Genomic DNA, 27423 nt, shown 5'->3' with positions numbered 1-27423 from the left:
ACAATTTAAAAATAAAAATATGATTTTTCCATGATTAATTCTTTTTTTTTTAGCACTTACTGAGGATGATGAAGAACTGGCCACAGAAGGAGGACGAGGAACCAGTTACTCTGAATCGCTGAGAAGAAAGTGGCAGGAATTGGTTACAACCCTGAATTCCATTAGCCCTCCTATACGAGGGTCAGAAGCGTGGAAGAAGGTGTGGAACACCTTTACAGTGGAAGTCAGAAGAAAGTTAAGATTAGCCGCTGAACATCGTAAGGGCACTGGAAACGGCCCCTATAGGCCAGCAATTCTAACCAAAGAGCAGAAAAGGGTCGCAAGGATGTTGGATTAAAAGGATTCAAAGCTTATACAGTGTTATTAGCAGAAATTTTTACAGCTCCTTAATATTTTATTGCAAAATAAATATTTCTTGTATCCTGTGCCAGGAGCAATTAGGTACAATTACTTTGTACTTGGATCATCTAAAAAGTCAACATTAATTCGTAGGACCATGTCATGTCAGTGCAAAATGTGAAAATCTGTCTTGTACTGAGTACCTAAAGAACCGGAAGGCATTGAGAAACTATATATTGCAGTATTCAAAAAAAGCAGTACATTCTGTACTAGGGTCGATTCTTATATGTAGGGGAGGGCGGGGCTAATAAAGTCACTTAAGGGTTTGGAAAAAGCTTAAAATATCATATTTCCTAGCTAGATAGAACAAAATGATCTGAGAAAGAGTTGTAGGGCAAGAAATATCCTAAAGAATTGAGCTATACATTTTGCTTTATCTGTTTGGGAAATATGATATTTTGAGCTTTTTCTAAACCCTTAAGTGACTTTTTTAACCCCGCTCTCCCCTACTTTTCTTTTCTAACAACTTCAAAGTTGTGATTTTGTTGTGAAAAATAGAGAATTTGTTGTTCCAGAAAACAGCTAAAAAGTTCTTTAACGAGTCATGGAAAAGTAATTTTCCTTCAAGAACCCAATAAAAAGTAAGGAAATAGAGTCGAAATCTTATAAGATTTTTCTCAGAATACCAAAAACCTAATAACTGACGAATTGTAAGAAAAGAAAAAGGTTATATCAGAATCTACCGTAAATGTCAAAGTTTTTAAAGATTTTTCCCAGAATACCAAAAATCATAAAACTAACGAATTGCAACTAATCATAGAAATCAGCAGCCATTATAAATTAGGCAGTTTTGAATTTTTAATGAACTTTGTTAATAACTCAACTGTTAATTACTAAAAGGTGGCTATTCAGGTGTATACGGAATTCGTCCTGAGTCTAGGAAACAGTTCCAGCTTACCTGATGCAATTTTCCATCAAAATGCAGCAACTGATTTTTGAACAAATTCATTTGATTTTTTAAGAAAAACGGTCGCAATTGAATGGTTTTCCCCTAATTTCGTACCTCTTATGGTATTGCGTAATGTATGCAATCTGTAAGCAATTCCCTTATCAGTGTTATCACAAATGGAACGACCACCGGATTAGTTGAAGTTGAATACGGCGCAGAATTGGGCGGGAAAAATAGATTCAAATATTTTCTTTTTGGAAAAAATCATTTAAAGAAATTAAATTATTTTATTTAAGATAAAAAACTTATTTCGAAATTTGGATTAAGTTCTTTTCATAGAAAAATCTTAATCTTGAATGTTTATTTATCAAAAAGAACATAAAATTCTGACGTTAAATGCAGATTTTCCTTCCAGTGACATTTCGTGGATAATTTAACTCTTTCCTCAGGATTGCAAGATTTGAAGCAAGCCGCAATTTGAAGGAATAAGAAAACAAAAAAGCCTTTCATGTGTTTCGGAAACTGAATTTCATATTTTATTGCATAATTAATCCATCTTTGAACTGAAATTACAGAAACATAATTATGTATACAATTTGTGTTAAAACATGTGTCATGCCATATCAAATAAAAATTTACAAATTGGTTTGTTTTCTTCTATTTTGTACGTTTTCTTGTCTCAACAATCATCCATTTTTTTTCATCATTAAAGAGTTAATAAAACATTTATACTTTTGGTGGGTTGACGATATTTTTTTTATTATTATTTTCATCAGTTTGACAAAAAAATGCATTTTTTCAATCCCAGGAATTTTTCTGTTGCGTTCAAAATCTGCAATCTTTGATATGAATGGCAGTGTGTCACATTTTTTTTTTATTTCTCATTCTGTATCAATTTGAAAATGAATTAAAATGTTTTATTATGCATTTTTTTTATTATTTTATTTTTTCAAAAGAATTCCAAGTTAAAAACACTAAAGAGATTTCAGTTTTCATTCTAATTTCAATATTTTTTAAGAGAGAAATTTGTGATAAAATGTGATTTATTAAAAAGAAATTAAAAAGTTTTGCATTATTATTGATTTCTCCATTCATTTATTTCTAAATTAAAAGCTACACTATTTTGTAGCTTTAAAAGAAAAAAAAAAGTGTGCAATTCGAATTTCATTTTCTTTCCTTTAATTAAGAAACTATTATACAAATTCCATCATTAATTAAATTAATTAAAAGAGAAAAATAATAAAGTAGGAAGAACTTAAAAATTACATTATCATTTTTTTCCCTCATAATGCCTCCACTTAGAAATGAAATTTTTATTATTTTTCTCTCTTTTAAATTAAGATACAAATTAAAAAAAAAAACTGCACCATATTTCCATTCGGCATTAAAGCCACGCAGTGAGTTTCACATCCATAAAAGTCCAAATTCGTTTATTTTTTATTTATTTATTTATTTTTAAGAAAGAAAAATTACAGGATATTAAAAAAAAAGAAAAATTTAATTCCAATCGTGTTTTCTTTAATCCTGGGGAATGTTTCTCTTTTTTTCTTCTTATTTTTTGCTGCTGGACTTGTTTTTTTTCTAAATTCTATTATTTATTTTTTTATTATTTGTTTCATTGTGTCTCAAAATGAAATCTCAATTTTAGTGTAAAAAAAATCCAAATTAAAAAAAAATATATTCACATAAATTAAGATCATCGAAGTTGTGTGATTTTCTTTTATTCATTAAGTATCTTTCCACGAGAGACAAGTCAAAAAAAAAAAGTTCTAAAATTAGAGAGAATCAAATTCGTTTATTTCCCACAAAAAAATAAAGAAGTTATCAAATAAAATTCTGGATTGTTAATTACAAAAGTCTATTGAAGGGGACGCAAAAGATATTTGTGATGTCAGTGGGGGCTGAGATTTTTGTTTTTTCAATTCAAGTTTCTTAATTTTTCTATTTTAATTAATAATAAAGATCATTTTGGCAAATTCGGGAATTATTTTTTCATTAAAGTTTTTTTTTTGAATAGTAAATCATCAAAATTATGGATAATTCTTCTATCCACTTTTTTTTTATTATTTTGGGCACACAGAACTATCATTATGATGTTTAAATTCTAAACATTTTTAACTATTTCTTTTTCTAATTCTCTTAATGATTTTTTTTTTGTTTGTAAGGAAGTCCCACCAACATTCAAATAATTCTGCCATTATTTGCAATTTTTTTTTCACAAAAGATTGTTTTTTTATTTAATTATTTACTGGTCTCACCTTTTTGTGATTTATTTTTTCTTTTTTTTTTTACTATTTTCTATCTTATATTTTATTGGCTCATGTATTTCTCATTATTTTTTTTTATTACTTCATCTCCATTTAATAATAATATATTATTTACTTTTTTTGTTGTTGTTGTAATACTAATAAAAAGGGATGATTTTTTCTTACTTTTTTTTGTGTGGTTATCTTCTGCCCAATTTTTCTGTCTCACTTTTCTTTATAAATTAAGAAAAATTAAATTTGAAAAAAAAAGGAAACTTAAGCCGTCACCTCGGCTTCGGTATCCTTAACTTCGGGCTGATCTTTTGTTGAATCGTCCAATTTTGCCTTCTTCTCAGGAGTTGCAACCTCCTCGGTGGACTTTTCCTCTGTTTCTTCGGGCTTTCTCTTTAAAGCCTCAGCGGGGGCTGATTAACAAATTATTCATTAATCAATAAATTTGTTTTTTTTTAACCTTTTGTTTTGACTACTACAAACACCAAAGGGATGGGGCGGGGGTGGGGGAAAAAGAAGAATAAATAATTTTTATTTCCTACCTGTTGAGTCTCCATTGGTCTCCTTCTCTTCATCCTCCTTCTCATCGGAGCCATTCTCCGTTGTCTCCTCCGAACCATTCTCAACGGCAGCTGCCACCTTCTCCTCGGGCTCCTCCTCCGTCACCTTTGGAGCTACCACCTCATCAACTTCCTTCTCCACAACTGGAACGTCACTGGTAAATGGAAAATTTAAAAATAAACCATTTCCTTTCCATTCCAACTCCCAAATACGGTTAACAACCGACAAAACCATTTCTTGTAACTTTTTCTTTTTATACTTTCTCAATTTTTCTTGACGTGTAGTCTCTTTAAGGCGGAAAAACTCTTCTTTAACAAATACGAAAACAACAACGAAAAAAATCCCCAACTAAAACCACGCAGTCAATAACCTTTTGCAGTTAGGTGCCCATATCTTTTTTCCGCCTTAGCTTTTGCACATAATACAAAGTAAAACATTTTTCTTTTCTTCAAATTCTCTCTCTCTCTCTCTCTCTCTCTTTTGCCCACTTTACCCATCACAACCAACATATTTTTCATCTTCAACACCGTGCGCTCTCTCAGATGGAAATGAATTCTTCTTGCCGTGTGATTTACACAACAATTTGTATTTTATTTTTTTTGCTTCTTGTGTGAAAGATTATATCATACACATGAAGAGGAGACTTCACTCTCTCACCAGAATAATCTTCAATCCAACAAAAAAAAATACAAGAGATTTAAATGACGAATCGACCCGAAATTTTTTGGAGAAAAATTTTAAAGTAGGAAATTAAATTGAATTGAATTTCTGGAGAGAGAAAAATGGATAAAAGCTTATTAATTTTGCTTAAGCTTTAACAAATCGTTTAGTTTTAAGATTTTTGATACCTATTCTGAGAAAAATCTTAAAGGATTTTGACAATTTTTTTTTTCAAAGGTACCTAACAAACTTTTTCAGAACTTTAAAGATCTTTCTGACTGTTTACTGGAAGAACCGATTCTTAAATTTAATTTTAAAACAATCAACTGTCAAAATCTTTTATCTTTGAAGTTACAATAAAATAATTTTTTTGACAGAATTTGACAGACACCTGTGTTTAAATCTTAATTTTTCTTAGATGCCATAAGTTATAAATTAATCCAATAGCGAGTGATTGAGCAATTGTGCGATAACCAAGGGGATGGTTTAACCTCATTTTCAGTGAAGAAAAGTCACTTTTTGTTGAACAAAATGTATGAGGAATTCTCGAATCTCGCTCAATCTCGACCGATTCCCGAGAAACACTTTAACTTTTTTTTATATTAATAATGTTATTTCGATGATGAGAAGGGATCAACCGAGAGCTAATTAAATGTACTTTCGATTGCAAGTGGAATTGTGCAAACTGATCCCTTCTTTTGATCGGAAGAACCTGCTGCCTCACGAAAAGTACTGATTTCTCGGGGTTGGGCATCCCCCTGGCGATAACCAATGAAAACCCTTTGATCAAATTCATTAACGAATCACAAAGAAGTATCAATTCTTCTTCTTATTCATTAATATTTCAATTTAAAATATAATCATATTGGTCTTTTCAAGGGGATGGTTTAACCTCATTTTCAGTGAAGAAGTCACTTTTTGTTGAACAAAATGTATGAGGAATTCTCGAATATCGCTCAATCTCGACCGATTCCCGAGAAACACTTTAACTTTTTTTTATATTAATAATGTTATTTCGATAGTGAGATAGGGATCAATCGAAAGCTAATTAAATGTACTTTCGATTGCAAGTGGAATTGTGCAAACTGATCCCTTATTTTGATCGGAAGAACCTGCTGCCTCACTAAAAGTACTGATTTCTCGGGATTGGGCATCCCCCTGGGTCTTTTTGGCTAAACCAAAGGGCTTAACCAATAATCTGCCAAACTTTTGAAGATTTAGTGCAAAGTTAAATTGAATTAGAAATAAAGTTAGGCGCTATTTAGCGTAATATCGAACCTATGTTTGACTGTCTACAAAACTTTACATATTGGTAAAGGAAAAAAAAGCAATTTTCAAAAATTCTAACTCAAATATTTTCTATTTTATAAAAGATTTTTAAAATATAAAATACTTTACAATGACCAAAGGCGTTAAAATTAAAAAAAAAAAAAAAACAATTATAATTACTTCTTCGTCATAAAATTATGCAAATTTAAAGTTAATGAGCATTTAATGTAGCTTAAAGGACATAACTTTATATTTTTTCCCCTAAAGTTTATTACCAAAGCGAGTTAACTGATTAGATTTTTAAAATTTCTTAAGGTCACATAGTTAGGTCAAGGAGGAGTCTTCCTTTATCAGAAATCTTATCTGCCTTTTTTTTTACAATTCGATGGTAAATCAGTCAATTTTACTCATCAAAGTGTAGAACGTTATCATTTCCCTACTTTATGATATGGGGGGGCTGCAATGCTTCATTATCACCCATAATCCATTGATTGCAAACTTATCTTAAACTTATCATAAAGCAAATAAAAGATAACAATCTATGCGCTAGATTCGATGAAATAATCGAAAAATGAATCGATTTATTATTTTTTTTAAAAGGATTTTTTGTAAACTAAAGATTTTTTATGCAAAGATATGACCCTAAAACGATCAAATCCTTATAAACCATTTATCGTGGTAAGCTGTAAACTGTAAATAAAAATGGCGCCTGAAGCGTAAAAATCATAAAGTTAGTTAGGTTATGTTTAGTAGCCTAACTAACTAAATGCAAAACTTTCACACAAGGCTACAAAATCCTATTCACCCCAGTAGTCACTACTACAACGTATTCCAACGATTTTTTTTATTATTTAGTATTATTTTCCTCTTAATCTGTTTTACAACCGTTTTTCTCCTTTTACTCTTTTAATTACTTTCAGACGTATGTTTTCACACCAAATCCCCCCATTCGACGAAAGAAAAGAAAAATGGAGGAAAAATAAATTAATTTTCCACATACAAAATCATTAATATTTTATTAATAAACCCAACCACGAATGATTTGTATTTGAAAATAATTTTACTTCAATGATGTCACTTTAATTTTTCCATGCAGTGGTGTTGAATACATTGAAATTTAACATATTTATAGGCATCACGCACGCACACACATTTACAGTCATTTTCCACACTCCCGCGCAATGAATTTAATTTTCCCCCGAAAAACTCTCTCCAACGTAATAATTTTGAAATTGTTGAAAATGTGCTCGAAACAAAAGGGAAAAGCACCTTTTGCAGAAAGAAAACATACGGCGTGTGCATTGGTGGGAGGAAGAGGGAAGACAAACACGCGCGCGAAACCGGCTACCAAGCAAATATGGCGGGAGAAAGACGCGCGAGATTGGAAAAAAAAAATCGTTTGCATGTGGATTCTATTCAAGAAAAGGAACATGTTTCCTTGATTTTTAAGAGAAATTGCGTAGGGAAAATACATTTATTCCTATAGGATTCATTGGAAAAACTTATTTTTCTTATAGGAATAATTTAAATAAATAATTCCGGTTAGATTTCACGTAAAAAGAGATGCAAGATAGCCTTTGTGTGTGTGCAGGAGTGAGAGAAATCTTGTTGGAAGAGAGAAACATTCCTCGCGGTGAAACATGTTCACTCACAAACATCGCGCAAAAAACACGCACACATGCACATTTTTCGTGTATGTGTAACGATGTTTCTAGCCGGAAAAACGCGCAACAAAGCCATTAGCGCCACGCGCGGCAAGTAGATGAATGACAATGAAGCGCTCTTGGGCAATGCGAGGCAATAAAAAGAAGAGCCGAAACACAATGAAGCAACGCAGAAAAAAACCGCTAAAAGACCGTCCCTGAGCAACACCGGCGAAAGGTGGGGGATAAGATAAATAATGCCGCGAGAACTCATCGACAAAAAAAACCCGGCGCGGGGAGAAACGACGACGGGGAGCAGGGGGGGGGAGGGAGACGGTAAAGGTGAATGCATGTGTGTGCGTGTGTTGGAGTGAAAATGATTGAAGCGTCTCTGGATCAATAGTCACGCACTAAACAAACTTTCCCTCGAGGATTTTTCCACACACGCACACACACACAAGCGGCACAATTCAATCGGCATGAGAGCAAAATTTTTCCTTCGCACGGAAAAGCATTGGAATGCAATGGGGATGATTTGTGTGGCATGAGGGGGCAGGGAATGTGCGGGGGAAAAGCGTCCCCAACTTGAGGTGCGCGTAGTCTCTCAGGCAGCGAAGAGCAAAAATTGGAGCGACGCCATCTTAGAAAAGCGGCAACTCACACTAAACCGCCAAAATGATTTTCGCATTTTCTCACACAATACAAATGAATTTTCTCAAATTTTCTACTCACTTGGTCGCAACAGGTACGTCGCCCATAGTTATCAACTTTTTTTCACAATTTACGCACGAATTTGGGAGAGTTTTTGATTAAAATCACAGGAGCTGCACTCGCACGATACTTCTTTGAGCGGTGTCCGACGCTAAATGGCAGATGCTACAGCGGTGTAACCCATCAACGCATAGGGAATGCAATATCCGCTCACCTTTGCCGAAATGTCGTAGGAAGAGACGGTGGATTACAAGATTTCTCCAAAAATCCGCGGATTTACTCATTTTTGATGGAAAAATAATAAAAATTAAAAGAAATTTTTAATAAAATGATAAAATAACAAAAAAAAACTTTTTCTTAAAAAATATTTATGGTTTATTTTTATAGGGAATTTTCCTATAAGAATTTCTTTCATCTTATTGAAATCTTGAAATCAACTGAACTTCTAATTTGAATCTTACAAGAAAAATTTTAAAAAGAAAAGGAGTTTGTTCGTTTATGTATAGAAAATTAAAGCGGTTAAATGAAGGCAGAATTTAAATAAAAAAAAAGACTGAAAGATCATCAAAAAGACTTTCCATTTACCAAGAAATTCTTGAAGAATAATTTCTTGATCGCTAAATTAGGCTAAATGGGGTAGATTCTGATATATATTTTTTTTAATTTTTCTTTTTTACAAGGTCAAAAAAAATCTTTTATATTTATTTAGACACTGCCTTATTGAGGTAATTCGCCGAATGCTCTGGTAAAAAAATTGTGTTTTTCTCGGATTGACACGCACCCTTGACGCCCTCCGGAGAGAGGACCTCAGCTCCCACCAAAAAAGCTGAATTCAAATATTGTTCTTACAAAATTTTAATTTTATCAGACATAAATGGCAAAAACAAAAGAAATATAAAAAAAAAGAAAAATAAATCAAAAAATTTCCAATTTTCCGATGAATTGAGGATGATCCCAAAATTCAATTCTTATTCAATACAAAATTTGAGCAAAAAATTTTTAAAAAATCGCAATTTTTCAATGGATTGTGGATGATCCCAAAAATTCATTTGTTTTCGCTCCAAAATCAACGAAAGAACCTAAAAACGCGAAAAACTGTATTTTCTTAACACTCGGAGGACTTTACTGGTAATTGCTACCAATTGGAACCTTAAAATCGTCACAAAATAAAATCTGTTGGACCTATCTCGATGAATTTAGCATCTATGTGTAGGGAATTTTAATTACTTTAAGATAGCAGAAAGAAAATCTCTAGAAAAGCCTTTTCTTTGGAAGATAATTGAGGTCAAAGTCAGAATCCAACGCGGAGGATCAAATTGGTAATAACTACCAGTCAAAATCTCATACATTTTTGCCGTGGTTTTGAGGCTATGTTTCCCCATATTTCCCAAATAAAGTACTCTTATTCACTTTTCCTCGGTGAAAATCATTAAATGTGGACTAATTTTATTGCCGGAAGTGACTAAAAAGTTACTTTAAGAATCAAAGTTTGTGATGATTTAGGCGCAATAATAAATTATGCAAAACTGCAGCTAAATAAGTCGTTTGAATTGGCAATTTTGCATCGATTCGACGAAATTTTTTTTCAGTGACGATTTTCTCAATTAAATATTTAGTAATTATGTGCAGGAATGCTTGAAGGGGATCGAGAATTAGTGAAACTTTCGATCCTTGTTCAATAAATTGATTAATAATTAATTATATTGAGCATATTTTATCAGCTGGTAGTTATTACCAATTTGATCCTCCGCGTTGTGCCAAATGGTGGGTCCTCTAAGTGTTAAAGAAAAAAAAAATGAGGGAAAAATTAAAACTTTTCCGTTTTTCCTTGAATAAAACTCTGGAAAATCTATTTTTAATAACTCACTGAAGATTTATTTATAGCATTTATAGATTTTCCTTTTCTTTCTTACAAATAAGATTTCCAATTTTCCCATTTTTTCCTTCCTTTTTGAACTTCTACAGTCACAACGAATTCTCCTACGAAAAAACTACGCCGACTCCTTCGTTATGGGGTAGAAGGTTAATGGAAAGTTAACGCGTCACTTATGTCACCGGTAGTTGCATCTGTATGGGAAAAAGTTCCAAAGCAGATAGCAATCATGTTCATTCAGTCGACGATAAAAAATGATATTCCCCCTCAAAAAATAATGTGAGAAAAAGACGGCAATATTCTAATCTTGTATTCTATTAGAAGAGTACAGATATATTTTTGTAATGGAGAAGAATGAGATGCATTGTTACACTGAGAGAAAGAGACAGAAGATTTTTTTCGCGAATTTCTTGGAATTTCGTGAAATTCAAACGGAAAATTTTTCAATTCAAATTTTGTCCGTTTTCTCACTTTTTTTTCTAGAATTTCTTTTTGAGGATAAATAAAATCTCACGAGTCCTTCAATGTTTGATAATTTATTGATTCTTCTTGATTTTGGGCAGATTTTTAAGGCATTTCAGGCATACTCAACGGGTGAGATGAAGCAGGAAGCCAGGAAATTGGATGCAAGCTGCTGATCTGGCGTCAGCTTCTCCTCTGCGAAATTCTTCAACTTCTGTGCGGCCAGGAGGAGAGGCGTTGCACGTTCTGGGAGAATCCTATTTGCCACCCTTGACCAATTTTCTCTGGTAACCTCAACATGTGGCAGAAGCTCTTGCTGCATGGCCACCAAGTCCGTAGTTTGGGTGCAAATGATAAAATGCGCCAGGGTTAGGCAGAGTTGGTCCATTAGGTTATCCCTGTGCTTGTACTCGTTGAAATCCGTCAGATTAACTGCATGTTCCAGTGCGAGGATCAGTGCTGACCAAATGGATGCAAAATGCTGCCCATAACCATCCCGTTGGGGGACACTGGCCAGGGCAACTGTTGCATTGATGCGCACCTTGAAGTTGGGATTGTTGACGACAAGCTCACATAGTGCCGGAAAGATCAGTGTCTGCCAGTTGAGTCGCCGCTGAGCTGCTTCAGTGTAGAAGCATATGTTGCGCATCATATTCCCCATGGCGTAGCAGGCATTCCAGCGGACTTTCATGAATTTCACATCGCGCGCATTGACAACGAGGCACTCAATCACCTTCCCCACCAGCTCCTGCCACGATTCCTGCACCAGTAGATCCTCTCGAATGAGATAGAGGAGATTCCCAATGGCACGCACAATATTGCATCGCACCTTGTACTGATCATCGCACGCAGCAACAGTCGTTCGCAGCATCTTCTCGAGCAGATCGTCGCGTAGCCGATCAAATGGACTGTCGGATTTGAGATGATGAATATCTGTGATGTTCCCAAGTGCCCAGGCAGCCTTCATGCGACTCAACTCATCACCCATCGGTATGAGATCTGTCACCATTTCTGCGGTATTCTCCAAGAAGACCAAATCATCCCGTAGCGAGGGGAATTGCGCAAGAACGCTAAGCGCCCGGCATGCTGATGCCCTCACGATTGTCTCATTGTTACTCGTATTGCCGTGCAGGAGGGAAAGGATGAGGAATTGTTTGTCCCTTGGGAGCTTCTCGTACACATGCCCACCAATATTGGACAGAGCATCACAGCAGATAACCTTAACATTTGTCACTGTACCCTGAAGGTGTTCCGTAACAGCCGGAAGGGTTACCGTCCACAGCATCAGAGCATCCTCCAGTTCCCCTGTTGCCTTCACCGTGGACGCATTGAGAAAATACTGCGTGATGGAGTGAGCAATAAAATCCAGAGCTTTCGCCGAATTGACCACAATTGCCGAAGCATCACTCTCTAATCCCGCCCTTATGGCTTGCGCAATGGGCTTCAAGTGCCCAAGCATTATTCCAATGTGAGCAGACATGGCAGCCAACAATGTTAAGCATTCCGTGTGAATTTCCAACACCTGTGGCGCCCTCTGTCGCTCTTTTCCCGCCGAAATGCAACTAAGCAAATCCTCGAGGATCCAAGCCATTCTCTTCTCCCCCAGTTCGTTCACACTGTCTTCCTGCTCCGTTGCTTCCTCCGCATCCGCCTCAACTTCAACACTCTCATCGTAATCCTCCTCATTGCCAACATCCTCCAAGTACTTCCGGTGAATGTTTTCCGTACGTACAGTTAATCGTTCGACCCCAATACACGTCATGATCTCCGGTGTGATGTCTGTGATGGAAATAATGTAGCCCATAACACGGAATGCGTGTAGTTTAACAGTGGCGTCCCAGTGATGGATCAACTTTCGAATTTTCTCAACTAGTTTTGTAATTATTCCCGATTTAAGGCGATGGAAAGGTGTTGCCTGGAACATTTTTTATTATTATTAAACGTTTTAATCATTATTTTAGTGAATAATTTTGCAAAATTTCTAATGAACGGCGTTCTTTAGGGTTCTAGTTTATTTTCAAGAAAAATTAAACTGAAAATTCCGTTAAATTTTAAATTTCAATAAAATAATGGTTTATGCTTCATGAAATAATGTTTCTAGCTAGTTTTATAGGAGATTGTTTGAGATAATTGAAACGTAGGAGAAACATAAGAGAAGCCATCTTGACAGTTGAAAAAGTAACGAAAAAGTAGAAAATTATATTGAGTAAAGTTAACTAAAAAACCAATGAAATTTCCAGAATTTCTTGGTCGCTGAATACGATCCAATATCAGTAATAAAGTGAAACAAGCTTTGTGTCTTTTGTATTTCCTTTGCACCTTGCAGCACTAATCCAATTTAGTAGTAAGCAATTTCCCCCACTCAGTGGGGCCCAAAAACCAATGTACAAAATTATATAAATAGCTCAAGAGAACTCTGATCACGTATAGAGGTGCTTGCGCCCAAGAGCGCCTTGCAAAAAGGACGATCTTACGGGTCCTTCTCCCAGAGTATCACTCAATCTCCAATATAAACATCCCGGAATCGTCAGAACAGAAACAAAAGCAAGGAACTTCAACTTACCGGAATGAGGATATTGAAGCATTTGAGAATTTGCACAATAAGCGGCGTCAGGGATTCCGTGTTGAGTGCTTGAAGGAGAGCCTGATACAGCTGCACAACCATCTTCCCGAGAGCCACGGAGAATGGGGTGAAGGACGCCGATTCCCGGTCGACGCTTTCAGCTTGATAGAGGAACTTTTTGGCGTCATGGAGGAGGTAGGAAATTGTCTGGAGAGCTGCAATGCGGCACCGATGGCTTGGATCATGTAAAATACATCCATCCAGCGTCACCGAAGCCACCTGTTCGGTATCATTTGGTGCAAAGAGGCAGTGCCAGAAGCCGAACATTGTCTTCCGATCGACAGCTTTGGCCAGGGCGCCAATAAGTTGAATGGCTGCCAATCGCACGCGATACTTCTTCTGCCGAAGATCGTGACTCATTTTGCCGCCACCAGAGTCAGAGAGTTCGGATTCACTCGTCTGGAAGGCTGCCTGTTCCTCTGAGGAATCCCCAAAGGCATTCTCTATGGTGCTCTCGTACGAATAGGGCTTGATGAATTGACTGTGATCCTCATTTTTGGGATTTTTGTTCTTTTTGCCTGACTTTTGACTTGATTTTGAGAGCTTCTTCCCTTTTTTGGCCCGGATTACCTTCCCTCCTTTGCTCGTGGTCTGATTCTGGGGCTCTACGAGGATTTGCTGCGATGGTGCTACCCTTCGTGGCTTCATCCAATCCCCATCCACATATCCCGTCATTGTGAACGCCCTGGCAGCTCCCAAGATCTCCCCGAGATTCTCCACGATCCACATTTCTTGCAGGTCAGTGAGGATTTTGAGAATGTTGAGACTGCGGTAGATGAAGGTGGCGTAGTTCACCTCCCCAAGTGTCACAAGCTCCCACCTGTAGATATTCCGGAGAATAATTTCCCCGATATTTGTTATATATTCATTGGGAATCTTTGTCACAGCTTCCACTTCCGCGTAACCCGAAAGGATTGTGTCCACACAGGTGAGGGTTGAGAGAAAAATCTCCTCTTCACTGTTCTTTTCATACTTCACATCCGGATTATTGACTATTTTGGGATTCTTGAGGAGCTTCGTGAAGAGCCCTCGATCCCCTGAGAAGAATCTCTCATAGGGAATCTCCAGTGTGTTGACATTGTTCAGCAGGAGAGCACTGAAGGCTTTAACAGCCTCATGGATCACAGCATGAAAATTCCCTTCCAGACATCTCAGGAGCCAGACAATGTTGGCATTTGCAATGTGTGGAGGGATACGGATATTTTGCTTCTTCACCAGGGATACCATGAGGCAGCACGCCTTTACCACCAGGGTATCCTCCTTGATGGGAATTTTAGGGAAGGCTGCCATCAATGCGCCAGCATACTGTAAAAATAAAAAAAAAAAACTCTAACTTAGCGTCCTTTTGACCATGATCCTTAACCTAACAATTCTTTTCTTTCTCTACGCTTTCTAAGGACTTTAGGGACGTAAAATTAATTTACTTTTGAATCTGCAATCTGTTGATGTCGAAAGCAAATGGCATTTAATTCATTCAGGACGAGATTTAATTCAATAATTGACACTCCCGCGGCCTCGTCATAGTGATTAAGGAACAAAAATTGCGTACAGAGATCGGAAAATTCCTTTCTTTCACTCTCCATTGCTTGGAAATTAATTTATTTACTGAATTTTTGTGTTTTTCTCCCCAAAAAAATCAAAGCAAAATTTCCATCTGTCAAAAAGTTGTCAAATCTTCTCCATAACCTCAAAAAGTGAAATTTTTGTTTAGATTTTTCTCAAGGAAAATTGTGATTTGTTTTTTCAATTCTTCATCAATTCAGGGATTTTGAAAGAAAACTAAAAAAAAATAGAGAGAAAATGTCAAGGTGTTGCTATGAAGGATGCGACAATATTTACCAGCCCTGTTCACGGGTAACATTCTTCAATTTACCCAAAGATGAAAAGCGTCGTACGCTGTGGATTGCAAATTCCGGGAATAAGCACCTCATGAATGAGTACAAGAAGAATAAAAACATCCGGAGGCTCTTCTGTGAGCATCACTTCCGGGACGTTCAGAAGAAATGTCAATTTAATCGTACAATCCTCCGCCGGGAAGCTATTCCCACGCCCTATGACAGAGAACTTGCAGCTGAATTCCTGAGAAATGGTGAAGATCCTGAGCAGGATCCACTATCCCAGGAGCTTCCGGATGAAATTTCGTATGATGAAAAGGACGCTGCTGATGAGGATTCAGCGAAGAATCAAGTTCCCATTGCTGTTGTCTCACCTGTTTCGCCACAAATTGTCTTTCTCGAGGAAATTGAACTGGATGACTTTGAGGGGAATTTCAATGAAGCCACCACATCTCCCTTGGAGGTCTCTGATGTGGATACACCAGAAGCTGATCAGCAAATTGAAGCAGTTAGCAATCTCATAAAAACCTACGTGAGGACAAAACCCTTCCACAAGCTCCGTCAGGAATCACCAGCAGTGGCGCCAAAATCTCCGAGGAAACAAATCCATTCCAGATGCACGAGGATACAGCCTCACGAAAGTCCAGCAGAGGCATCTTCACCACTTCCTGCACAAGATGTCATCACGTGGGAGGAAAATGAGCGCACGGAAGCTCTCCCTGCAGCCCCTTCAAGTCGATCCAGTATTGAAGTAATTGAAATTCAATCAGATGAATCCTCGGGACAGGAGGATGATAAGTATTTTGCTCTCTCCCTCCTGGAGCCACTCCGAAAACTACTTCCGGAACAGCGTGCTATTGCAAAAATGAATATTTTGCGGTATTTGCTGGAACTGGAAGTTGGCAAGAAGACTGCAACTCTCTGAGACGGAGTTTTGTTCTTTTAAATAAATATATCGAGGGGTAATCGAGGATTTCACTTACGGGTTGTGATTCTGATTCTTCCTTCAGAGGTCAGTCCAAGTATGATATTTGATGAAGATTGAGGTGAAATATGGCAGAAAATTCAAGTGGGCAGGATAACAAGGATTTAGGGACATTGAAACAAGTTTGGATCCTTTGATCCAATTGTGCAATTTTTGTTTATTCTTTCCAAATTCTCCTCCGGTGAGTGTGAGAACTGACCAAGTGAGTCCTGGGCGATGATTTAGTGCAGCGGATCTGGTTTTTAACATCGAAATAATTAAACTAGGATACATGTAGATCCAATTTTTTTCGGGATCGGCCTTAAATTTGATCCTGATCAATTTCCCGTTGAAATTGGGGTCATACAGGTTGAGGGAAATGAGCACTTTCCCCGATTTATTTTCCCATATGTTTTTCCGAGAATTTGAATAAAATTGAACAAGTAGCGCCACGGGTGGTCATAAAAATAAATTTAGGTTGACAAATTTAATAAGGGGCCTTCAATGTAGGATTGTGCAGTTATGCGGTTGTGCAAAAGTCGAAAAGGAACCTCAAATTCAACACTTTTCGCGGGTGGGTCTATGCATCCAGATGGGTTGAGAATGATATCCTAACCTTGAAAAATCTTTTGTAAGAACAAAATCTTACATTTTTTGCCTTAAAAGTTGCAAAAATAACTTTTCTTCTATTTGCACAATTTGTGCGTTCTGTACGAATTAAGACCAAAAAATTACTTCAAAATAAGGCATAAATCGACAATACATCATAGTCAAGTCATTTATAACCATTTGAAAAATTCCTGAATTTGAAAAGTTCTAAGAACCATATCTTCTGTTCTGCTTGTTCGATTTTGCCTTAATTGGTAGGTTTTACAAAACTCTACAACTTTCTGCAATATTTAAAATAATTTAAACCATTTCTTGTGAACATAAAATGCCAAGATCTTTTCTATGAAATAAAAGCCGCCATTTTGTAAAAAAATACTAATAAAAGAAGTAGTTTTATATTTACAAAGACGCTCACACTTGAAAAGATTTATTAAAAAAAAAACTATTGTAAAAAAAACTAGTTCAGTTTCCTTTTGTAAAGGAGCTACGCACTAGAAAATGTATTTTTTTTTATTAAAAATAATAAAAACTATACTTTAGCAAAGATTTTTAATGAGAAAAGTAACCTCAAGCGCGTATTTATTTTCATAAAAAAAAATTTATTAAAAAGTGATGTTTTTTTCTGCGAAGGCGCTACACACTTAAAAAAGAATTATTTGTGAAAAATAATTTCTATAAAAAACTTTTTTAATAATAATTTATAATTTTTTTGTAACACATAATTAGAAAAAAAAAATTTTTAATTAAAAAAAAATTAAAATAAAAAAATGAAAAGAACTTTAAAAAGAATTACAATTTTTAAAATTTTTAATTTAAAAGAATAGTTTTTTAAAAATACTTTAAATTTTTTATATTTTTTTTATTAAAAAAATTAAAATAACTTTAAAAACCTTATAAAAAACTGTTAATTATTTGTGATTAAAAAAAAAAAATTTAAAAAATAAGTATGCTCCATCGCGTATTTATTATCGCGTGAATTTGAGGTTCCTTTTGGACTTTTGCACAACCGCATAATTGCACAATCCTACATTGAAGGCCCCTTATTAAATTTGTCAACCTAAATTCAAATTCTTAGAAAATTGTATGGCGAAAATGAAAATGTGAAAATGCTCAGAGAGTTCAACCTGTAATACCCCAATTTCAACGGGAAATCAATCAGAATCAAATTCTGAGCCGTTCCTGAAAAAATTGGGACTACACGTGTCATTTTAATTATTTTGAGGTTGAGGTTAGAAAACATATTAATTTTCTTGGCCTAATTAAGGCCTAACCAAAGCTTTTTGTAAGAAGACGGTTTTCGTTGTTTTTTCTCACACTGAGATTAATTTTCACTTCCTTTCGCCAGGAAGAGTTGAAATTTCTCGCAAATAGCCTCAGTGTCAAGATCTTGTCCTTCTGTTTGTAGTTTCTCATGCAAACTGACTGCTGTACTCCTTGGGATATCCACAAGAGCCTTCTCGAAGGCTTCCTGATCGACATTAGCTGCAACAATGCGCGAAAGAAAGTCAAGAATAGTTGTTGAGATATCCTCAGCATTGATCTCTTCTCGTGGGGAAGACCATTCAGTGGCTTCCGGGTCATCCTTTGCAGTCTTTTCGTGATATTTCTCCACTAAATCCCATATTGTGATCATCTGTGCGATGCATTTGGCTGGGAAGGGATTCGGTAGGGCTGTCAGGACGTCCGTTACATTCTCAATGACTCCCTGTTCATTTGCAGTTGGTGGCAGGAGATTCACTTCATGGCAGTAGGGTGCAAGGATAGCCGCCAGGCAATCGTGCATATCCGTCATGGCTGCACTGTAGCACATCCTGGATGCTTCCTCGTACTGCGACAGGATAACATTAATGTCCAGGAAGAGATTAATGATTTTCTTCTTGCGATCCGTGAGATCGAGCATTTCAATGCCATTCTGTGTTTCAGGCATTAGCTGCTGGAATGCTTCGATGATGCTGGCAATGAGATTTGGACGAAGGAGAACATCCTTCAACTGTGTCGTGACACCCGGTTGGAATTCAACCATTGCGAATTTTGATGCAATTGCATTGAGAGCTTCGAAGGATGTGAAGAGGAGGCTCCGGTTGATGGAATTGGACAGGATACCCGCGAATTTATCCATGAATCCCTCAATGGTGCAGAAATGCTCAAACCACGACCCCTCATCACCGGTATTTTCAAACACAAGACATGCATGGAGGAAGCGCATTAGCTGCACAAGGGTCGGAGGATCAACGGATGAGATCAATTCGAGGATGGGAGCAATTACATGACGATTGTCACAGAGTTCTGTACGTGTTTCCGGTAGACTACACATATTCCCAATGATCCCCACGAGGATCTCAGTTAGGCGATCATCAGTGGTGCTCTGGATGATTTGTGTGAACAATTCGAGGACATTGTGCGTCAGCAGCAATCGGATTACATCCCTATCTATCGTCATGTCCCACAGGATGCACAAATCCTTCTCAAATTCCTCACTAAGCTCCTCATTCTCCTCGAATTTTGTTAATTTTATAAGTGTTGAAAGGACTGAAAGGAAATAAAGTTTTTTTTTATGTTTTTATACTTCCTTGCTGGGGAAAATCCTCACCGAATCTTTCACTATACAGGGAATCACCAATTGCATCCCCTCTGAGTTTTTCCTGGTCTATTTCACATTCTTCACTGGAGGGATTGTAATTTTGCTGGTGGGGAGATCCTTCGGAGTTCATTATTGATTACTGAAGGAAGACTCTTTTCCTTTTCCGGGGGTTTTTGTAAAATTTTCACGAATTTGAGGTTTTTTCGGTTTTTCTAGGTAACCTAACCTCACTTTTGAAAAAAAAAACCGACACTTTTCCTGCAAAACAAAAACATTGCAAAGTTTGAGGTTATGTGCAATTTTTTTTTGCAGAGTTGTCAACCTCAAAGAAGATTTTGAAACACATTTTCGTGCTAAAATTGGCAAAATTCCCGTTTTTACGTAGTTTTAGTGAATAAAATTAGTGCAAAATGGTGAAGGCAAGACGTGGGAAGCGGGACGTGGCCAAAGATGAGGAGATGTGAGTATGAGAAGCCAAAATTTATTTTACTCAAATGCATTTCTGCCAATTTTTTGTGGGGCACGTCCGCAAACTTTCACTTCTCTGCCCTGATGTTAACCTCCTGCCCGCATGTTGTGTGTTCCCAGGGATAGTGATGTAGACGTGGCGAAGGATACTGCAGCAGCTGGGTCTGATGCTGAGGATGTGTCCACGGCGAAGGCGCGGAAGGTGAAGAAGGAGAAGAAGAAGGCACCGAAGAGGGATGAAGATGAGGATGGGGATGAAGACGGCACGAAGGCACCGCCAAAGGGTGAGGAGAAGAGTAAGGGGAAGAAGGGGGATTCCGAGGATGACGAGGAGGTGGCTGTCATTGCGCCAGGACGGGGGAAAAAGGGCAAAAAGGGGGGCTTTGCACTGCTAAACGTTGATTCGGACAATGACGTGGACAGCGATGGGAGGATGAGTGAGGAAGAGGACGTGGCACCGAAGCCGAAGAAGAAGGGTAAGGATACCAAGAGGCAGGATAGTGTGGAGGAGGATGTACCAAAGGAGCCACAGGGTGGGAAGAAGAGCAAAAAGTCCAAGAAGAAGCGCAATGAGGACGACGAGGAGGACATTGAGAAGCTCCTGGCTGAATTGCAAATTGAATATGCTGGCGGGAAGTCGGCTGGGTCATCCGAAGCAGCTGCTGATGCGGTAAGACTGCGCCGGGAAAGGAAATAATCCGGGAAAAGTTATTAATTTTCCCTTCCGGATGCATTTCAGGGGGATTCTCAGGCGGAAAGGAAGAAGAAGTTTGCAGGTAAAGGTCGTGAACATAAGCAGAGTTTCTCGAAGCAAGTTGATGAATTACTTGATGATGACTTCAAAGCAGATAATGACGTCGAGGAGGAATTGAGTACGGTCAAGACGGCGGCGCAGAAGAAGAAGGAAAAGAAGGAACGACAGAAGCGTGAAGCAGCTGCGGCGAAGCTAAAAACAGGGCAGGATGAGGAGAAATTGCCGCAGGAAGTGCCACAGGAGGTACCGCCGCAGGAAGACACGGAGGAAGCCCCTGGGGCGGAGAATGAGGATGAGAAGAAGGAGGAGAAGAAGAAGAAGCGCAAGGAGAAGAGGGAAAAGCCCGAGAAGGCGGAGAAAGCCGATGGGGAGAAGGGAAAAGATGAAAAGGGAAAGAAAGGCCCGGGGAAGCATCTCGTGGCGGCAATGCAGGAACGTTTGAAGAAGCTGAAGGAGGAGGAGGAGCGCATGAAGCGTGAGGAGGAGGAAAGGATAAGGATTCTCGAGGAGGCGGAACGGCAGCGACAGGAGCAGATTCAGCTTGAGCAGGAGCGCAAGGAGAAGAAGAAGCAAAAGGAGAAGGAACGCAAGGAGCGTCTCAAGGCTGAGGGGAAACTCCTTACGCTGAAGCAGAAGCAGGAGAAGGCACGTGCGCAGGCAATGTTGGAAGCACTCAAGGCACAAGGGGTGGAAGTTCCGGAAGCCGGGAAGAAAGCCCCGCGGCTGGGAACGCGTGTGCGGACAAAGAAGAAGGATCAAATGGGTGCAGATGTGGAGGAGAAGAAGGAGTCATCGCCGGATGAGAAGCCCGATGTGCAGGAACAGACGGAGAAGGAAGAGAAGGATACTGTGAAGGATGCCTGGGATGCTACATCGTCGGAGGATGAATCGGAAGAGGTGAAGGCACAGGAAAAGCCCGCGCAGGAAGCTTCGGAGGAGTCAGAGAGTGAGGAGGAGTCCGAAGAGGAGGAGAGTGAGAGTGAGAGTGAATCCGATCCGGATGATCATCGGACTGATGCAGAGCGGAAGCGTGAGAAGGCACGTGCGAGGATTGAGAAGCGACGCGTGGAGGCGGAGAAGAAGAGAACGCAGGAGAATCTCCGGGCAGCTGTTGTGTGTGTCCTGGGGCACGTAGATACGGGGAAGACAAAGATTCTGGATAAGCTGCGACGGACGCATGTGCAGGATAGCGAAGCTGGGGGGATTACGCAGCAAATTGGCGCCACAAATGTCCCCATTGATGCCATCAAGGAACAAACGCGTTTCGTGAAGGGGGCGCAGGAGCTGGATTACAAGCTCCCGGGGCTCCTTATCATCGACACCCCCGGGCACGAATCATTCAGCAATCTCCGGAGTCGTGGTTCATCCCTCTGTGATATCGCCATCCTCGTTGTGGACATCATGCACGGCCTTGAGCCGCAAACAATTGAATCGCTCAACCTCCTCAAGACCCGGAAGACTCCCTTCATTGTTGCCCTCAATAAAATCGACCGGCTGTACGATTGGGGCACAATGGGGCGCAAGGATGTGCGCGATGTGATCAAGGGGCAGCCCGAGAACACGCAGATGGAGTTCCACACGCGCGTCAAGGAGGTCATCACGCAATTTGCCGAGCAGGGACTCAATGCGGCGCTCTTCTATGACAATCCCGATGTCAAGAGTTACGTCTCCCTCGTGCCCACGAGTGCCATCACGGGCGAGGGCATGGGGAATCTCCTCTATCTCATCGTGGAATCCTGCCAGAACCTCCTGACGCGGCGTCTCATGTACAGCGAAGATCTCCAAGCAACTGTGCTGGAAGTCAAAGCTATTCCCGGTCTTGGGACCACCATTGATGCCATCCTCATCAATGGGAAGCTCCGTGAGGGGCAGACAATGATTCTCGCCGGCACTGAGGGTCCCATTGTCACGCAAATCCGTTCCCTGCTGATGCCGCAGCCGCTGAAGGAGCTACGCGTGAAGAATGCCTACATTGAGTACAAGGAGATTGTGGCGGCGCAGGGAGTCAAAATTGCCGCCAAGGAGCTGGAAAAGGCAATTGCCGGACTCAATTTGCAAGTGGCACAGAAGCCAGATGAGGTGGAGATTCTCAAGTGAGTGGTCTTCCCGGAACTTCCTTCCGGACGACAAATTTCTAATGAATTTTTCCTTTTGCAGAGAGGAAGTGGCCAAGGAGCTGAAATCCGCCCTGAGCAGTATTAAATTGAGTGAACGCGGTGTCTATGTTCAGGCGTCGACGCTGGGATCATTAGAAGCTCTCCTGGAATTCCTGAGAACGTCCAAAATACCGGTGAGTGACTTTTTCCATACAAATTTTATCGTTAAATTGATCATTTTGCGCAATATTTCGAAACATTTTAATTTAAGAGATTTCTTATATTTAAAAGACTTCTACGAATCTTCTACAATTGATTAAGAGATATTTTTTTCTCTTAAATCGGTGACTGAACGCAGTATTGTAAAGAATTTTAATTTAAGAGATTTCTTATATTTAAAAGACTTCTACGAATCTTCTACAATTGATTAAGAGATCTTTTTTTTATAAATTTGGAATAAGGTTGATACCGTTAAGAGATATTTTTTCTCTTAAGTCGGTGACTGAACGCAGTATTGTGATGAATTTTAATTTAAGAGATTTCTTATATTTAAAAGACTTTTACGAATCTTCTACAATTGATTAAGAGATCTTTTTTTTTTAATTTGGAATAAGGTTGATACCGTTAAGAGATATTTTTTCTCTTAAGTCGGTGACTGAACGCAGTATTGTGATGAATTTTAATTTAAGAGATTTCTTATATTTAAAAGACTTCTACGAATCTTCTACAATTGATTAAGAGATATTTTTTTCTCTTAAATCGGTGACTGAACGCAGTATTGTAAAGAATTTTAATTTAAGAGATTTCTTATATTTAAAAGACTTCTACGAATCTTCTACAATTGATTAAGAGATCTTTTTTTTTTTAATTTGGAATAAGGTTGATACCGTTAAGAGATATTTTTTTCTCTTAAGTCGGTGACTGAACGCAGTATTGTGATGAATTTTAATTTAAGAGATTTCTTATATTTAAAAGACTTCTACGAATCTTCTACAATTGATTAAGAGATCTTTTTTTTTTAAATTTGGAATAAGGTTGATACCGTTAAGAGATATTTTTTTCTCTTAAGTCGGTGACTGAACGCAGTATTGTGATGAATTTTAATTTAAGAGATTTCTTATATTTAAAAGATTTCTTATTTGAAAAAGAAATTGAAAAAAATAGATTAAATTGGAGTAAATTATTCTGAAATCTTCTATGATTGATTAAGAGATTGATTTTTTTTAATTTGGAATAAGATTGATACGGCTGAGAGATATTTTTTTCTCTCAAATCGGTGACAACGCAATATTGTAAAGAATTTTAATTTAAGAGATTTTTAAATTTGCGAAGTAAATGGAACGTAAAATCAGGTAAAATTAAGAAGAATAAGATAAATTACTTTACAGTCTTTTATTGCCTGAGCGCGATGTTTAGAATGTTTTTAAATTGAGAGATTTCCTTTTAAAAAAAAAATCAAACACTCTTACGGAATTAATATAAATTATTTAAATAAATGGATTTCTTTTAAAAAAAATAGAACAAATCGTACGGTATTAAGATGAATTCTAAAGTTAAGAGATTTATTTTTTTTTTTAAAAATAGAACAAATCGTACTGAATTCGTACTGTCATAAGATTCAAGGAGTTAAAAAATACTTAATTAAAGATTTTATCTTAATTTCGTACGCTTTGTTCTATTTTATTTAAATCTCTTAATTTTAGAAAAAGAAGAAAGAAGAAGAATTGATTTGATTGATTTAGTAAGAATCAAGATGAATTCTAAAATTTAGAGATTTCTTAAAAAAATAGAAAAAATCACACAGAATTAATTTAATTCTTAAATTAAGAGATTAAAAAAGTAGAACAAATCTTACGAAATTAAAATAGAATGGAATTACTGCCAATGGAGAATACGTGTCAATTGAAAAATTGGGAAAAATTACATACCTACATTGTTTTTCTCAAACCTTTACAACAAATTTTTTTTAAATTAAGAGATTGATTTCTTTTTGAGTGAGTTAAATCGAGTAAAATTAAGATTAATTCGTAAATCATTCTCTGTAAGCAATATTTCGCTTTAGTTTTTTGACGTTCCTAATTTTTCATTAAGTTTTCTCAAATTGTTAACTTACAAACTTACGCTCTATTTTAAATGATTTTAATTTAAGAGATTTCAATTTATTTTTCTCAAGAAAAATTCTCAATCCGACTCTGCTTTATGCTGTTAGGAGTTTTTTTTTCTCTGAAGCTGCAAAATCAGTTTTTTTTAACTGATGATTAGAAAAATATTTATATTTAAAATCCCCCAATTCCACTCTGTTGGACACCATATTGAATTTTCATTTAACATCTCTTTTATCACAAATTCTCACTTTTCTCCACTTCTATCGAACGGATTTTGATAAAATCGGTTGCAAATGAAAGGCAAATGAATTTTGCATCTTCTTAGACTAAATGATTTGATTAGATCACTTTCAAAGATTTAATCAAGATTTTAAATTAATTTTAACATTTTTCTTTTTTGATAAATATCTTCAGAGCTTCTCTAGAACACCGGAGATTGCTTAACAGAGATTTATATTGATAGTATTAAATTCTCAGTCTGCTTGAGAGAGGAGCGGAACATTAATTCAATAATCAAGTGAGGAAAGGCCTGTAAATGAGTAAACTAATTTCCTCTCGATCGTGTTTATTCTTCCGATCTTAATTGCCCCAGAGGGATGGATGAGGAGGGAGATTCACATTGAGAGATCACTCACACTCAATGAGGTGATTATGATTGGACATTACAGAGAGGAAATTAGCATAAATAACTCACGTGAGGAAGTGTTTGTTCTTTTTTTTCGCACACGGGAAGTGCTAAAGTTTTCTTCTTCAAACTTCTCGCTTGTCTCGATGCTCTCTGCCAGTTGTGGAGGATGCAAAAAGGAGAGAGAGAGAGAGAAAAAAAAGAATAAGAAGGCAAAGTTACACTACCCGTCAAAAGTTTCCGGGCAAGCAAAAATGGCGTATTTTTGAAGGCAAGGGCCAAGGAGAACCCCTTGACGGATTTGAGTGAATTTTTTTTTAAAAGTTAGGTGATAATGTCTGCTTTTAATTTTGATGAAATTTGGACCATGTGTAACTTATAAAAATTAAATGGTCAGCGCCTGAAGTTAGGGTACCCTATTTGTAACATAAGGGTATCACTAAAAAAAACATTAAAAAAGAACCACGCGACGGATCGGGATGAATTTTCTTTTAAAGTTAGAGGACATGATTAGCTACCATTTGAATCCGAGTTTGTTCAAATCGGTCAACCACAAGCTGAGATATACTCTAAAGTGCATTTTTTCACTATGGTTCACTAGAATGGCTGTCACGACTGAACCGCTTGACTGATTTTCAAAAATTTATCAGATTTGGAAAGGGAATCAAATTACCTTTCCAACGACTATCTATTCATCAAAATCGGTGTACTAGCGGCCGAGTTGCAAAAGGTCAAAGTGAAAATTTGTAAAATTGTGAAAAAAATACTTTTGCCTAGGTTTACCAAAATGGCTGCCAAGAAATAACGGGTTGACCGATTTTGAAAAATTTACCAGTTTTAAAAAGGTGAGAAATGTACCTTTCCAAAACTGGTCGATTTTTGAAAATCGGTGTCGATTTTTGAAAATCGGTTAACCACAGCAGGAGATACAGCCACTTGAAATTTGCCTTCAAAAATACGCCATTTTTGCTTGCCCGGAAACTTTTGACGGGTAGTGTATATAGAAACTAATTGCACGGTCGGATGTTTTCATGCTCTCAAGAGGAGGTTGTAGAAATTAAAAGGCGGCTTCTTGTTAATCTCAATTTTCTTCCGTTTGTCAACGTGACAAGAGGCGATCTCGCATCCATCTGCTTCCACTTTTTGTATTACATCCAACGTTCCATGGGGTAATCTGGTTAATCTTGCCGACGACAGGGTAGGAGGAGGTGTGGAGAAGAAGAGAAGTAGAGGGGACAAAATGCAAAGAGATCCTTAAGTTCTTTTTTTTTCATCATCTCATCTTCCTTTCTTATTTCAACCCTCCATTCGTTTGGAGTTCTTGGGATTCAATTGTTGCACGCGGGAACCCTTGAGAGGAATGTTATTTGCTAAAAAAAAAACGGCACAAATTGGTCAGGAGGGTGTGGAATTTTATGGGCTATGGGTTCACTCAAAACATTCAGAAGGACCCTCTTAAAACTTCCTGTTTACGGAGAAAATCAGTCGTAGGATTTTTTTTTAAAACTGAAGCTCCCTTCAAATCCTTCGTCGCTTCAGCATCTAAAGTGATTTCCGATGTTTGACTTTGCAAAATACCTTCATTTTGGAGGGATTTTGATTTTTTTCTTGAGACGTTTTGTGCCTTCAAAGGGGATTTTCTAACTCTCTTCAAGTGCAATTGAGTTGAAGGAAGTACTCCGGGAAATCTTCTTAAAGGCTTAAAGGGCAAATTATTGCACAAACAATGCACATAAATACCTGAAAAGATGATTTTTTACACACAGAAAAATATTTTTTTACAATTGAAAAAAAAACTGTGTAAGAACTCTGTACTAAAAATAAAAGTAACAGTGTTTAAGTTGTTGAAGAATTTATTAACTTAGATTTCACTATAAGGAAGTTTTTTTTACATTTTTGTTTAATTTTTTACATTCAGAAATTTTTGGTATAAAATCTAATAAAATTTTGATACTTCAGTACTAATAAAATATGTCTCAATTTTTTTTAGAATGTTTTACTTTCACTATTGACTGTGTTTTTTATTGTTTGGTTTGAA

General features: G+C 37.3%; 5 protein-coding genes across 9 annotated transcripts in view; 2 read left to right on the top strand and 3 right to left on the bottom strand.

The window, feature by feature from the left end:
• Positions 1–1797: 1797 nt before the first annotated feature.
• Positions 1798–8577, bottom strand: LOC129791701 (uncharacterized). The gene is made up of 3 exons (XM_055829985.1): positions 8412–8577; positions 4089–4261; positions 1798–3959 (listed from the first exon to the last, which is right to left on the bottom strand). Exons 1-3 carry the CDS (start codon positions 8435–8437, stop codon positions 3811–3813), a joined length of 348 nt encoding a protein of 115 aa, XP_055685960.1. The 5' UTR covers positions 8438–8577; the 3' UTR covers positions 1798–3810.
• A 2203-nt stretch (positions 8578–10780) lies between these two features.
• On the bottom strand, positions 10781–15019 carry LOC129791659 (HEAT repeat-containing protein 6). The gene is made up of 3 exons (XM_055829923.1): positions 14773–15019; positions 13289–14653; positions 10781–12640 (listed from the first exon to the last, which is right to left on the bottom strand). The coding sequence occupies exons 1-3, from the start codon at positions 14929–14931 to the stop codon at positions 10841–10843; spliced, it is 3324 nt and encodes a 1107-aa protein (XP_055685898.1). The 5' UTR covers positions 14932–15019; the 3' UTR covers positions 10781–10840.
• A 29-nt stretch (positions 15020–15048) lies between these two features.
• Positions 15049–19581, bottom strand: LOC129791671 (protein saal1). 3 transcript variants are annotated; one of them, XR_008750736.1, is made up of 3 exons: positions 19347–19547; positions 18028–19285; positions 16298–16403 (listed from the first exon to the last, which is right to left on the bottom strand). XR_008750736.1 is itself a non-coding variant. In XM_055829947.1 (3 exons), exons 1-2 carry the CDS (start codon positions 19465–19467, stop codon positions 18078–18080), a joined length of 1329 nt encoding a protein of 442 aa, XP_055685922.1. In that variant the 5' UTR covers positions 19468–19581; the 3' UTR covers positions 16298–16403; positions 18071–18077. The 3 variants fall into 3 exon arrangements, 2 of the variants coding, with proteins under 2 accessions (XP_055685921.1, XP_055685922.1); XM_055829947.1 differs by having other exon boundaries at positions 18071–19285; positions 19347–19581; XM_055829946.1 differs by having other exon boundaries at positions 15049–19285; positions 19347–19555.
• Positions 15149–16149, top strand: LOC129791676 (uncharacterized). The gene has a single exon (XM_055829958.1). It carries the CDS (start codon positions 15149–15151, stop codon positions 16106–16108), a length of 960 nt encoding a protein of 319 aa, XP_055685933.1. The 3' UTR covers positions 16109–16149.
• A 38-nt stretch (positions 19582–19619) lies between the features above and the next one.
• The window catches only part of LOC129791658 (eukaryotic translation initiation factor 5B), an 87585-nt gene continuing 79781 nt past the window's right edge, over positions 19620–27423 (top strand). Inside the window, exons 1-5 of one of the 3 annotated variants that reach the window (XM_055829921.1) lie at positions 19620–19797; positions 19926–20475; positions 20545–20581; positions 20654–22652; positions 22717–22849. In XM_055829921.1, the coding sequence (XP_055685896.1) occupies positions 19748–19797; positions 19926–20475; positions 20545–20581; positions 20654–22652; positions 22717–22849 (2769 nt within the window). In that variant the 5' untranslated portion in view covers positions 19620–19747. Of the gene's footprint in view, positions 19798–19925; positions 20476–20544; positions 22653–22716; positions 22850–27423 lie in introns of all 3 variants that reach the window. The other 2 variants (XM_055829922.1, XM_055829920.1) reach the window with 2 other exon arrangements.

The sequence above is a fragment of the Lutzomyia longipalpis genome, chromosome 3 (genome assembly GCF_024334085.1).
Source record: "Lutzomyia longipalpis isolate SR_M1_2022 chromosome 3, ASM2433408v1".
In the NCBI taxonomy this organism is placed as follows: Eukaryota; Metazoa; Arthropoda; class Insecta; order Diptera; family Psychodidae; genus Lutzomyia; species Lutzomyia longipalpis.
This window is presented reverse-complemented; position numbering and strand designations above follow the sequence as displayed.

Bases quoted from the DNA above. Each gene is read 5' to 3' on its own strand.
- LOC129791671 (XM_055829947.1), bottom strand. From the start codon at position 19,467: ATGAACTCCGAAGGATCTCCCCACCAGCAAAATTACAATCCCTCCAGT. The intron at 19,286-19,346 runs GTGAGGATTTTC...ATTTCCTTTCAG, and splicing joins CCTGTATAGTGAAAGATTCG to TCCTTTCAACACTTATAAAA.
- LOC129791676 (XM_055829958.1), top strand. From the start codon at position 15,149: ATGTCAAGGTGTTGCTATGAAGGATGCGACAATATTTACCAGCCCTGT.
- LOC129791701 (XM_055829985.1), bottom strand. From the start codon at position 8,437: ATGGGCGACGTACCTGTTGCGACCAA. The intron at 4,262-8,411 runs GTGAGTAGAAAA...TCCATTTACCAG, and splicing joins GACGTACCTGTTGCGACCAA to TGACGTTCCAGTTGTGGAGA. The intron at 3,960-4,088 runs GTAGGAAATAAA...TTTGTTAATCAG, and splicing joins GACCAATGGAGACTCAACAG to CCCCCGCTGAGGCTTTAAAG.
- LOC129791659 (XM_055829923.1), bottom strand. From the start codon at position 14,931: ATGGAGAGTGAAAGAAAGGAATTTTCCGATCTCTGTACGCAATTTTTG. The intron at 14,654-14,772 runs GTAAATTAATTT...TTATTTTTACAG, and splicing joins AACAGATTGCAGATTCAAAA to TATGCTGGCGCATTGATGGC. The intron at 12,641-13,288 runs GTAAGTTGAAGT...AAAATGTTCCAG, and splicing joins GCTTCAATATCCTCATTCCG to GCAACACCTTTCCATCGCCT.